Genomic DNA, 13,979 nt, shown 5'->3' with positions numbered 1-13,979 from the left:
TTGGGCTCTACACACAGACAGAGTCTGCTTGTCCCTTTCCCTCCCCCTCAGCTCCTCCTCTGACTCACAGACACACGTGTACATGTTCTCATTCTCTCTCAAATAAATAAATAAAATCTTTAAAAAAAGAAGAAAGGAAAAGCCAACATTCGCTGAGTCAACTGAGGTTTCTTCAGTGCCTACTCTGTGCCTGGAGATGTTTCAAGGAATCAAAAAAAGGATACTTGCCCCGGTGGAGTTTACATTCAACTGGGAAGAGTTAGACAATGGACAAAATAAACAAACAAGCGGTAAAGTGTGAAAGAAGTTGATTGATATTAAGGAAGAAAGGACCAGAGAAAGCATATCAGGAGTTCTGGTCAGGGAAGTGTGGTTGAAATGGGGTAATCAGGGTAGGCGTCATTGAAAAAGAAATATTTGAGAAAATACTTGAAGGAAGTGAGACGTGAGACACGTGGATATCTGAAGGAAGAGTTTTCCAGTTCGAGAGCAGCCATCACAGAGACTCTGAGGCAAATGCATGCTTGAAATATTTGTGGAATAGTGAGAAACCACTGTGTGTGGAGCTGAATGAGTGAAGGAGAGAATAGGATGGGATAAAAAGGTAAGAGGGTGGTCCACGCCCTGAAAGTAATTAGAAGGATCTTGTCTCTAAGAGGAATGTGGAGCCATTAGAAAGTGTTGATTTATGTTGAATCTCATGTCAAGACTCTAGTTAGGCATGCAAGAGGGTAGAAACAAGAAGACTGGTTGAGAGGCTATTGCAACAATCCAAGAAAGAGATGAAGATGACTTGAATCTGATTGGTAGCAATGAAAGTAGTGGGAAGTGATCTGATTTTGTATACATACATACACACACACATGCTCACTCACAGTCATGTAGTTTCTTTTTTTTTTTTTATAGAAAGAGAGAGATAGAGGGGGAGGGGCAGAGGGGGAAAGAGAGAGAGAAAGAGAGAATCTTAAGCAGGCTCCATGCCCAGTGCAGAGCCAGACTTGGGGCTCGACCTCATGACCTCATGACCTTGAGATCATGACTTGAAACAAAATCAAGAGACAGACACTTAACAGACTGAGCCATCCAGGCGCCCCAATGTAGTTTCTTTTTAATCAGCTTCATTGAAGTATAATTTAGACACAATAAAATTGCCTGATTTTAATTGCACAATTCAATTACGGGTCAACCATGTCTTAGATGGGTGCTATAATGTCTCCTGCTAAAATAAGTTTAAATAGCTGGGTTTTCCCCAAGAGTACTGTCCTAAGGTTTTAAGAGTATTACACAAACTCTTTGGCAATATAAGAAGGGACTTGGTAATTATAAAAACAAAAACTAAAACAAAAACTGGTTATTTCAGCCAAAGATGGATGAGGGCTTGAAATACAAATGTCAGGCATGGGCTTGCTTTGCACAGCACAAGACTTCAGCAATACAGAGAGCATAACTGGTTGCTATACCCAGATATAAGCCACTGGTGTTAGTGAGCAAAGATGTCTTGCTTTTGGATATAGATTGGAGAAAAATTGGAATGCATAGTCACTGTCTGCACACTTCAACTAGAACCTGCTCAATCCTATCCTCCACAGGACCAGAAGGTCTCTCATAAAGGCTACAGTGTTATGGAAGAAACATTTCTCTGCATTTGAATGGCCAACGAAAATTCACTCGGAGTAGTGGCTCCTATTGAAGGTTTTCTGGTTGGCCAGAATTTGTTTTGAAGGCTAATGTTAAGAGCTACCATTTATTGAGCACCTGCTCTATGACCAAATAAACATTTTGTTAAGTTAACTTTTTTATTCTTCACCACTTTGTGATGTATTTTTGTCTTCTTTAAAAAAACATTTATTTATTTATCTGAGGTGGGGGGCAGGGTGCAGATAGAATCCCAAGCTGACGCCCCACTGAGTGAGACTCCAAAGCAGGGCTTAATTTCAGGACCCTGAGATCATGACCTGAGTCAAAATCAAGAGTCAGTCATTGAACTGACTGAGCCACCCAAGTACCCTTATTTTTTTCCTCTTTTCATAATTGAACTTAATGCTTAGAGAGAAGTGAAATATAGTTCTAGCTCTGAAACCTAATCCCCTATGAGCCTAAGGGGGATCCATCATTTAAGAGATTCACATGACTTAACAGCACATGACTGATTTCTTGCTGAGGCAAGAGCAAAAGAGGTGGTGGGAGCCAGGATGGAACTTTTTGGGTACAGGGTTATGATTCTACTAAGAATGATGATTTTACTCTCATTATTTTATTTTTGGTGGGAAAACCTGCTGCCCAGAGACTTCTTCTATGGGGGCAGGAAGTAGGAGGTCTGAAGATTTAGGAAGCTGATATAATATGTAGCTAGATTGAAATGGGAACTATTAAAAACACAACTTGGTACCCCAAGTCATTTTGCAACAAACTTGAATGGAACCAGCACCAATGCAATGTTAGGGAGTGATGACGGGAGCTTGATGAAGGGGCTCTGAGTGGTGCTGAGGAATGGGGGCAGTGCTGGTGAGCCCAAAATGACTACCCTGTCTATGGACAGGGAGACAAATGGGGTAAACCTATCAGAGAGAGCCACCATGTATATTCTAGTCAATAGGTAATTAAGGGAAAGTCCCTGGACCTGTGTCCATATGTTGGCAGACAGAAGTAAATATCATCGTGGGCAGGGCTTATTCTTTTACTCGATAGACACTTAGAGGCTGAAAAGCCGAACCTGTACTTGGCCTGGATCCTACAGCTGTCTCAGCTGTAACCAAGTACCATGAGGTTGACAAGGTACCAACCAGGAATCCTGGTTGACTAGGAGCAACAGGATTTGGAAGTTATTCATTACAAGGTGGTGGGGGGGGGGGCAGGGCAGAAGGCTCCTTCAATTGTGATGCCCAAATGGTGAAGGAAAAGTTGGTGATAAACCCGAGGATCTGAGAAAGTGAGGAAAACTGAAATGTGTCTATGCCATCTTAACAAATCATTAAGCCTATGACCATGTGCCGAGCCTTGCTTTTACCATCAGAGGAATAGTGATTCCTGAAAGGTCTAGTACAACCGACATTGTGCCTCGCATAGTGTAGATATTAGTGCAGATGACATCAAAGCTAGGGTTTCTTTAATAACTTAAAAAAAGCTATCGTTAAGATACCATTTGATGGAGGGCCTAAGGTAGGTGTTAATAATGCTCAAACTTATACAGATAATGAGTTAGGAAAGATCACAGGAATGTACCATGGAGCTAAAAAAAAGGGGGTTTCATTGACCCTGGAATCGATGCTTTTGCTACTCCTATGAACACTAATAAAAGGGGAATGTTCTAGATTACAGAATCAGAGGCTAACTCTGGTATCCATCCACATGCCTATGACATTGGTAAACACATGAGTCCAAGTAGAATCCATGTAACTCTGCCATGGAGAGGCATCATCCACAGAATTGAAAAATTCATAAACATAGCTTCTGGCATGAACCTCTTGAGACTGTCTTCTAATTTGGGAGACCAAAGCTTTTACTGTTCAGGATTTGGCAATATGGGTCTGCACACTATGCTGTATTTATATTGTTTTGATGTTCGATGGGTTAGTGTTGGTAAGACTGGTGGTCACACACAGGATCCAGATAGTATTTATCCAAGAGGGTTAGAAGACTCCAAATTATAAACGAACAAGATTGGACAAGATCATTTTTTCCAGTCAGGTACTATGAAAGAAATATCCTGAAAGCAGATTATGACATATGCACTTTTGCTTCAGGTAAAAAAATTACCAAACACAACACACCTAATATCAGAAAAGAAACATTGCTGAAGGCAGCAATGGACCAATAACACTGGGGATAAAAATCTTCCTGAAGGGGAACAGTTCAGTAATCCCTGCTCTCTACTTGAATGCTGGGGGAGTGACTGTATCATTTTAAGTGATTAAAAATTTTTTTGAATTATGTCATACAACCACTTAAATATGAATGGGATTTTAACTGCCATTGCTAATGTCTGCTCAAAAATTTAGAAAAAGGATGTGGAAATTGCAGTGGAGTTAATCATTTGTGCCCTATTGCAGGGTTTCAGGACACAATGTCAAGAGCCTTTTTCTGTACTGTAGCATGGTAAGAACATGGCACCCCCTCCTGTATTTTAAAGTACAGCAATTCAGTTTTGTCTGCTGTAAAGTTAAAAGTTGTTTCTTGTCAAGTATTTTATTCTCACGTGACACCATAGGCTGATGAGCCAACTGACACCCTATGGGGAAGAACTTATAAGCAATGACAGTTGAGTTCCCAGCATTCCCAGTGAGGCCTCAGAAGTGCCTAGAAGAGAGAGTGGGCAGTCTTACTACCCAAATTGGAATGAAGTTGGGGAGCAACTTCTTGATACCAAGGCGATTGATAGCTGGTGGTGGAGGTGGGTTAGGGTACAATATCCCTCCCACATCCTACCTCCTTGCCATGACCTCTGAAATGTGATGATGGAGGTATCATGTAGTCCATTGTTTTTCTTATTGGAAATTTTATCAAGATCATCGAAGAGCCACATGCAGTTGTAAGAACTAACATAGAGAGATCCTGTGCACATTTTATCCATCTCTCCCGCTAATGGTAGCAGAGTCTGTTACTTTTAACTTTGTGGGAATGTATATCCTTTGGAAGTAAGACGAAACTCCTCTAGTTAAAACATTCACTCCAAGCTGAGCCACTTGGGAGAACACAGGAACTTACAAGCGCGATTCCAAGTAAAAACCAAGTTCTGAGCTATTCCATGGGACACCCTATGGAACCCCCCTGAGTTACTTAGTGGCAGAATCCACAGGATGTTTCCTGCTTGGCTTATGAAGGCTGGGCATTTCCCAATGAGCTTGTAAAGCAGCCAGTGCCAAGGGTGTGGGCAGGATGGTGAAAGAACAGAGAAGCACCAGTTTGTTGATGTTTGTCATTTTTATTTGCAATACTTTAGGTCCAAGTTTCAAACTGCAATATTTTTACACTCAAGACACAGTCATGCACAATCCATATTTCAATTTTCTATTGCTTCAACCACAATTTAAAATAACGATATTGGAAACAAAAGTCCTTAAAAAAAGTCAGAAGCTGAGGTCAGAAGGATGGGACCACACCATCAGCAGGTCTACAAAAGAAATAACTTACTGAAAAAAATCAAACAAACGAAAAGACCATAAATACCTTTAATTCAAAGTTACAGAAGAATTTCACTACACATGGGTTTACAGGGAACACATTTGAACAAAAGTAATACACAACCAAATGAGATACAACTCTGATAAAAAATGAAAATATAGATCCTCCTCAACTTGTTTTGTCTGGATATCATGAATATAATCCCAGTAGACATCAGTTCCCTGTGATCAGACTCCTCCCAGCTGATGCCCCGAGATTTAAAACTCAACCCACACTAATGGTTATAGGATTCTGTGAAAGGTCTTATCATCACTAATGAATATAGTATATGCGGGTCCATAAAGCACACCACACACAAGCACACACACTGAACTTGAATTTCGCACTCAGGGCTGGTTGGCACTCTGCTAGCAGGCATGGCATTGGGACTAACTGACTTCCAGTGTACCCTCTCTCCAGCAATGTAGTCCTACAACTGGCCGATCACCATGGAGTTGTCATCAGAAACGCTATCTTTGGTTCCCAACAAGTGGATTTGTCAACACTCCTCAATGCTAATAACATGCACTTCTATTTTCATTTCTTTCTCTGCAACCTGCAAGTGCTTATGTTCACTCTCAATAGTCCCAGCCGTTTAAATGCATGGGTTCTGCCATCTTGTGCCATTCACAAAGTAAAGTCTACAAAGCCCAGCATCACTTCATAGGAAAAGAGAGGCCTAAACATAGTTTCGTTCTAGCAAGTGTGACGGTGTATTTCTGTTCTAGTAGCAAATACTGGCCACAGCTTAATGAAAACCAGACTACATACAGAGCATATGGAAAATAGAAACTGGGAACACACCACAGAAAAAAGACATTAAAACAACAACAAAACAAAACAAATGTGAGGATTGGGAAGTCTGCCACAAGTTTTATCAACATTCCCTAGTGTTATGTTCATTTACTTGAGGGTTATTTCCACCCCTCTCATCATCTTACATATTTCTATTATTTAGCGGCAACACAAGAAACCCAGGCTTAAGCATGCGATATTTGCCATCCATCACTATAGCAGGCTGGATTTGCAAGGCAAGCTTCGGTACCAGAAAAGGATAGAACTTGTGGAAAGACCTCAAATGTCATCTTGCCCAATACCCTTATTTTACAGATGAAGGAACAGCTATGAAAAGTGAGCAAAAAAAAAAAAATAATTAAATAATAAAATTAAATAAACATATAAATATATTTCATTACTTAAAAAAAGAAATGGAAGTGACATTACAAACAAACTCAGTGTCAATTTTAGTGGAGTTCTGGTTCAGAAAAACAGCTATCCATGACATTTTGGAGGCAATTAGGATAATTTCAATATGTATCAGACATTGAAAGTTATTATGAAATTTTTATTAATTTTCTTGGGTATAGTAATAGTATTGTGATTATATAAAGAACATTCCTTGAATTCTCAAATATTTGTTGAAGGAAGATTGAAGGATGAAGTGTCATGATGTCTACCACTGAGTATCATATGTTTTAACAAGACAATGTATCCATGTGTGGAAATAAATTGAGAAAAGTGTTTTAATGTAAAAAAAAAAAAGTGAGCAACAGACCCTATATTAGAATCCAGGTCTCCTTGTTCCTAGTCTCATACTCCTTCCACTTTGTCTGCCAGCTTCTTTATAATTGTTGATTTCCTCTTAGGTACTAAACCGCGTGAACACAGTACCTCCCTCACTGCTGGTTGCAGTCACCTGATGGCAGCTTCCAAGGAAACTCTGAGAGCACTAACCAGTTTCTATCAGTTTATCCTGCAAGTCTGACTGTACTACATGGCAGGAAATGCTACTTGTAACGTAGGCTTGCACATGGAAGTATGCACATGGAGATGCTAGCTACATTCCCGCATTTGCAGATTCAGTGAGATATTGTGTAATATCAAGCAGACATCCCAATGCATGAGGAGTTGGGTAATATTCATTTGGTCAGTAAAGGGTCAGAAAAGGAGTGAGACAATGAAAACTAACCAACAGAAAGGATTATACTGGAACCAAATCTCTTATGAAAAATTCTTTCTTAGGAAAAATATTTCCATTTCTTCCAAGGTACCATGTCTTTCCTTCCCAAGCCACATGCAAATATATGTTCAGAATTGCATGTAAAGTTCACTTGAAATCCCAGGCCTATTAGATCATCCATTTACAAATGCTGAGTTTCAGTCCTCTTGCTCTTGCTCAGAGACTGGGAGAAGCTTGTATCACTGGCCATGCCTGTGTATACCTGAATATCAACTGCAAGTAGCTCAGAAAAGGACCATGAAGATTTGAGTGGGGAAGGCAGGGATCGGAACTCCTGGAAGCATTTTTATGTTGAGGATGGTCAATGAAAAGTGGGTTCTCCAGGTATAAAGTCGGCTCTTGGGGAAAGTGAGTAACATCTGAGACCGCTATCTCATTATAAAACTCATCACCTACAATTACTTTGGTGAGTTAGAGAAAAATTCCTCTCTTGGGATAGATGGTCTCCCTCTTGCTCTTTAAAAACGACAGTAGTCACTGCTCACAACCTATAAATCAGGTGACATGAAAAGCACATGGAGGCCATCTCCGGCCAAAGCTAACAGGAACTGAAGCCCAACAGACAAAGGTGGCTCAAAATATTTGTCTTCATGTTTTCACAGTTAGCTTTTAATTGCAAGTCATAACTTCTATTGAAATCAAAGGGACTTGCCCACTGGTCACTAACAGGAGAACCCTACCTGAATGATACAAGACAAGGACATGGTGGGAGCTAGGGGATTCATCCTTCTCTGCTTCTAAAATTCAACCTGAAAATCTGCTAACATGAGCCAGAGGGGGGATGCCCGAACCAGATGTTTTCAAGGGGGTGAATAAAATGTCATCCCACCCAATCTACAGTAACCTAAACAGAAATCTCCTTGCCACGCCCAAGTGAAAGGCGGCCACTTTTAAAGCAGAAGGATGTGTCGGGAGTTCGAAAAGCAACATCTCCCTAGGTTCCACTTAGAGATAAGAGTCCCCTAAGAAAGCATGTGCCATACCTGAGTGTGTGCCAACCTCAGCACCCAGGCAAATATGAAGGCTATGGAATTAATTGTAACTAGCAAATATCTGTGCCCTGCATGCTCTGGGCTCTGGCCAGAAGACATCTGCTTCTGGCGTCTTCTCTATGTCTCTATAGCCCCCTTTCTGCTGTTTATTTATTATAAAGCAATATGATAACAACACCAAATGAAATTTTAAAAGGAAAAAAAATGTTTTTGCATAATTCCACCACCCTAACACAACTGATTTCAACAACCTGTGTTCCCGGTCTTTGTCCGTTATGCGCACTTAGTTTGACAAAGTTGTAATCCCTGTTTATGTTATTTAAAAGTGATCTGATAGATTCTGAGAACTGGCAGCCTCATTAGAAATAACCCACTGAGCAAAGGAATATAGTTATTTACACGATCTTTGAGCTGAGAAATAACCTTTATAGACAAACATCTCAAACTATCAAAAACAGTTATACAGAAGACAGGAAGCAATTTCATATTTCTTTTTCTTTTAGCAATGGAATGTGCTTCATAGGGGAGGGATAGATGTGGGGGATCAGGTGGTTAAACTCAACATTGGGGGTGCAATCCACAAGCCTGAAGAAATCTGAGTAACACAATTAAAGAATAAATACTTGAGTTAAATCTTCTTACATGACTTGGCCAACCAGTAGCCAAAACGGAACATGGACACACAAATATTTACAATGACACATAGACGAGATCAGCAAGAACGAAGTCATTACCCAGCATGGTGACTGATTTGAGGGGATTGTGTCATCCAAAAAAATCCTCGTGGGATTATGACAACGTACCGGATCCTTGCTACAACATGAATGTTCTTTCTTAAATAAATAATCTCTACTGTGCTTCTCACCCTTCCCTGACTTTCCCACTGCCCTATCCCTATCTCAGGACATTTTGGAATCAACATTCCACAAAGCGCCCTCATTATCTCTGGGCACCCTAGCAACTTTAAAGATCTGGAGAGACTCATCTGTGTCAAGATGAGCTTAAAAAAAAAAAATCCAGAGAAAGGAAATAAACGATTAACCACCTGGAGTCCAAGTTGTTCAAGTGTACCCAATATGAATCCTTCACCACCATTTTGGCAGGAGAAACAGCTTCTCACTAATACTTATTAGAAATATACAAAACTCTCCAACATGGGGGAGGGGCTTTAGAAGCTGTTCTCATTTAAAAATTACATAGATACAAATCTGTAAGGATAAATCCTACTGCACTATATTACCATAGAATCTTGGTACAATGGGGGTATGGTGAAGAAGTCTCCGGCTCCTCATTGTTAATATGCAAAACTGAAGGCATCAAAGAGCAACCATTTTTCAGGAACACTGCTCCAGGTCTCTCCCTGCCAAAAAGGCCTTTTTGACATAAGGGTCACTAATCAAAAACTAGGTTCTCCTGACAAGCTTTGTGGTTATCTCCACTGGCAAGGTGGAGTTAGTGTACTGAATTCTACTCACACCCCAGGTATTATTTCATCGAATTCCCTGGCACTATGAATGAAACATTAAAAAAATATTTAACTTTAAATGAAATAAAAACTAAGGCCTCTCTCTCTCTCTCTATCTCTCTCTCTTTAGAACAGTGTGGCATTAAAAATTTCAGGCCCAACTACCTTTTTGCAAAGTAGAACACAGCATGCTTCAAATGAATGTTGCCATTTAATTTTTTTTCCCATCTGTTTTCTTTCACTGTGGATGTTTTCTGGGGGGGTGGGGGGGTCAAGTTCCTCTCAACTTTTATCATCAAAAAAAAAAAAAGAAAGAAAATAGGAAATCCACCAGTGGTGTCATTTCTTAAACATAAACACGTGTACTGTATGGTTAGCAGAAACTCTTTAAAGAAACTGCTTGCATTTTAAGGAATGGATGGATGGTTAGATGGACAGATGTACCTTAGCAGAGAAGAAGAGAGGCCCAGGCCATTGATCTCTTTCTCTCTTGCTGAATGTAGATATGTTCTTATTCAGATTCTCGTATGTTACAAATCAAGAAGCCTTCTATCGCATCAACTGTCAGCTTCTCCAAGGCTTAGAGAGGCTACTTTGCAGAATTTACAAAAGTGAAAATACATTTAAAGAGAAGCTTATCCTTTTTCTATGCAGCCACCCTCCAGATATTTTTCTGCTCTCAGAAGATTCAGAAAGTGCCAACCATTAGATTTTTAATAAGTATATACATGGTTGGACTGCTACTTCTTGAGATCTATGAGTACAAACCCTAATTATTTTTTACTGGAGAATTTCCAGATCTGTCTGAACATGTTTTTGAAATTCAAAAGCTCAGAGGATGATGGCTGACCATGCTATATCCTGAAACAGAAATCAGTGAGACAGAGGGAAAATGGGAGCAAATACTTGGAGCCAAATGTTGACTGGGATGTAGTTTTCACAGACCTCTCATTCCTGACAGGGCCGAATACTTACAAAATCTCTGTTCTCCAGGTCTTTTAAGATATTTAAAAAATGTTATAACATGTCACATGATTCTGATCATAAGCAAATGTTGGCTAATGGGTCTATGTCTTCCTAATGTGCCTATTTGACAATGCCTATGTCCCACAAGCACAAGAGAGGACTAAATTAGGTCTCTTGATTTTTGTTTCCTTCTGTCCAACAAAGATCTCAGTATTGCACACTCCTCTTGCATTCCTTTTAGTTCCCAGAGAAAGTCCCAGCTTTAAGAATGGTTTCTCCTATCAGGGTTTCCAAGGTTGAGGACCTGTACTCACCCAATAGGAGGGCCATAAGTTTCAGTGTGTCCTTTGTCAGGCATCACAAAGATGAACAAGCTGGTTTACAGAAATGATACGTCAACTATCTTAAGCATCGTCATGAAAATGTGACAGGATCTCACCATTTGAGCATTATTTGGGTGGACAGTTTTTAAAAGCCCTTCCTGAACATACATATTCCTCTCTGCTTTTGGAAAAATGCCTGAAAAGAAACCTTTTCCAATACAAATGCAGAAAAACAGGTACACAAACCAAGCCACCACTATAGAAGAAGAATAAAAAATTGCAACTCTATTAGGGGCATGGACTTCCACATGTTCACACAGTACTTGCTCTGGGGTATTTTTTGTTTGTTTGTTTCATTTTGTTTTTTGTGGTTTTTTTTTTTTTGGTTTTGTTTTTGCTTTTTGCTTTCTTTTAAAAAAAAAGTTTTGACTTTTTTTTTTCTGGACATCTAATGACAATGCAAGTGAAAAACATCACATTAGGTAAGGAGTTTTGAAGGAGGTTCAAATGCAAGAGGGACTACTCTCTAACTTAAAAACGAACACGACACTATGAAGAGGGAGTGTGCATCTTTGAGAAACCCTTTTTTTCTTCAAAGTGAATGCACAAAATGAGGGGATTCACTACTGGCTCTTTCGCTTCACGGTAGAAGGGACCACTTGACGGCCACTTCGACATTGCTGCCCTGGTCGGGCTGCGATTCAGGCTTACAAATAAATTACATAATCTGAGGGAGTAGGAAAAAGGGTTATAAGAAGTTTCTATTCATTTGAAAGTTAAAGATCCCCGCCCCCCACCCCAGTTGACTGTCTTTTCTTCCATCTTTTCCTGCAGCAGAGTTTCAGTTCAGTCTTACTCAGGAGGGAGATGGTGTGGGGTAAGGCTCGCAGTCCTAGCGGCTGCTGTTCTTAATTGCTTCTTTTGCAGCGATAATCAGAGGAGTCAGGCTGGAGAGAGGCTTGGCTAATTTTAAAAATGGATGCTACAAAAGGAAAAAAAAACAAAGAAGAGGAGGAATTACTGGGATCCTTTCCTCCAACAAGTATATTACTTTACATTGTCAAGCAGCCCTTTTTTCACTGAGATAAATGTATCTTGAGCATCTGATTAAACATGATTTTATTAAAAACAGTGCCAGCTTTTGACCTTCAGATGTTCTTGTCATTCAGGGTCATGAAATCCTATGGCAGCTGATTGGCAGAGCCAGAAACTCAGAGTCGAGGGTCTTATGAAAAGTCCACTATGTTTGCAACCATCTCATTTGCTGATTGTCTCAAACCGAGACATTTAACGGGGGCAGCTCTCATGCTTGAAAAAGTGTCTTTGGGGGCCCTTGACCCTGAAGCCAATGGCTTCTCAAATGCTAAAACCCAGAGTTGTGCTTCCACCATTTCTCTTCTGGCCCCTCTGTAGTATGTAATTCAAATGAATACCCCTTCCTTTTTTGAAAAGTTTTCCTCGTTGGGAACCTGTGACATTCTACAGCTTGGTTCTCTTGCCCATGCACACTCACTGACTCCTCTCCTTCTAGCTTCTTCCCTGCTTTCCCTTCCTTCTCCCACCTTCCAGAGCTCAGTGCTCATCCTGTTCTTTTTCCAACTTAATTCCTCTGAGTGCTCACTTTGATTCATGGTTTTGACCTCTCATCAGCTTTACAGGGATGACTCCCAAATCAATATGGTGTGAGCTGATCCCTTTCCTGAAGTCTGGTCCTAGTTCTCCATTTGCCTAGTGGGTATCTCCTTCCCAAATGTCCTTCTGTCCTCTTGAAGTCAACATTTAAAAAAGGTATGTTAAAAAGGCTCCCAAACAGGGCACTCGTGTGATGTAAGCTACAGAGGCTTCGGAACCTATATTTAAATCTCTCTTCTGCTTATGACAATGGTTAGATGAGGTAAGTAAGTGACAGTTCCTTATAAGCTATACAGAGGCCAAGAAATATTAGCCATGGTAGTATTATCCTTCATCATTTTTGCTTTTACTGCATGCTACCATTGGTTTGATATTCTGAAGTCACTTTTGTCTTCTTCTCCCTTAGGTTCTACATGTAATCACCTATCGAGTACCTTCTTCTCAATGCTTTCTACCATTATCTCTTGCCTTCCCTAGGTCAGCCCAAATCAATTGAACCCTTGACTACAACCATAAGTCCTTCTTGATCTTTCTGCCGCCATTTTGTCCTGTTGCTAATTCTTATTGTATTCTACCAGATTCACCTTCCTAAACAAAGCTGTTGCCAGGTCGTCCCTCAGATATGTTCAGGGTTTCCCACTGCTACAGCCCCTCCAATTCTATAGCCTGGTGTTCAAGACCCTCTATGGCCCTATCGCTTATAGTCTCCTGACTGCACCTCTTTGCTTTGGCTGTCTGCTTTATTTTCTGTGACCTTCAACCTTGCCTCAACCTATGCCTTAGGTCACACTATAATCCTTCCATCTGAAATCTCTTCCCTTGTTTACCTCAACCAGTTAAAGCTGCTCTGTCCTTCAAGACTAAGCAGAACTCTTCCCCATTTGTAGACACTTTCTGATCACCATCACCTATAGAAGTATTTCTCTAATCAACCATGGTCTTTATTGTAGGATTAGCCCCTGGGTTTGAATGAGTCTTTAAAAAAACCTTGTGTTGTTTTTTTCATATACCCAAGGACATTGTGAACTTCCAGAGAGTAAGAATCATGCCTCTAGGGTTTGTATTGTCCACTGCAGTGAGCCTTGCTCATTGAAGTTGCTCAAAAAACGTCAGTTGATGGACAGAGACTTGACTTAGGCCATACAGAAAGGCACATGAACACTCAAGACCTGTGTCTTTTCTCAGCTCTTCTAGTGAGGGCAGAGGAATGTCATGCATTCCTATGTTTTCTAGCCCCTGAAATGGGCAGTGATAGGCTGGAGTCAGAGAACAGTGTTCTATGGACTTTGGGCAATACACAGGTTATTGTTAACATGTAAATGGAAAGAGGCAACAAACAAACTATTCAATTTAGACTCAGAATATAGTTTTGCCCATTACTTAGCTGACTGTTTCAGATCAAAGTGCTGCTGGGAAAGGAA

The 13,979-nt window shown here is 40.3% G+C and overlaps 1 protein-coding gene across 10 annotated transcripts in view; it reads right to left on the bottom strand.

The window, feature by feature from the left end:
* Positions 1–9,354: 9,354 nt before the first annotated feature.
* The window catches only part of PAK3 (p21 (RAC1) activated kinase 3), a 239,921-nt gene continuing 235,296 nt past the window's right edge, over positions 9,355–13,979 (bottom strand). For 7 of the 10 annotated variants that reach the window (XM_032330607.1, XM_032330603.1, XM_032330610.1 and 4 more), the window contains one exon: positions 11,829–11,908. Coding sequence is in view for 3 of the 10 variants with exons in the window: in XM_032330609.1 (XP_032186500.1) it covers positions 11,819–11,908 (90 nt within the window). In the remaining 7 variants the exon portion in view is untranslated. Of the gene's footprint in view, positions 11,909–13,979 lie in introns of all 10 variants that reach the window. The other 3 variants (XM_032330609.1, XM_032330611.1, XM_032330613.1) reach the window with 1 other exon arrangement.

The sequence above is a fragment of the Mustela erminea genome, chromosome X (genome assembly GCF_009829155.1).
Source record: "Mustela erminea isolate mMusErm1 chromosome X, mMusErm1.Pri, whole genome shotgun sequence".
In the NCBI taxonomy this organism is placed as follows: domain Eukaryota; kingdom Metazoa; phylum Chordata; class Mammalia; order Carnivora; family Mustelidae; genus Mustela; species Mustela erminea.
This window is presented reverse-complemented; position numbering and strand designations above follow the sequence as displayed.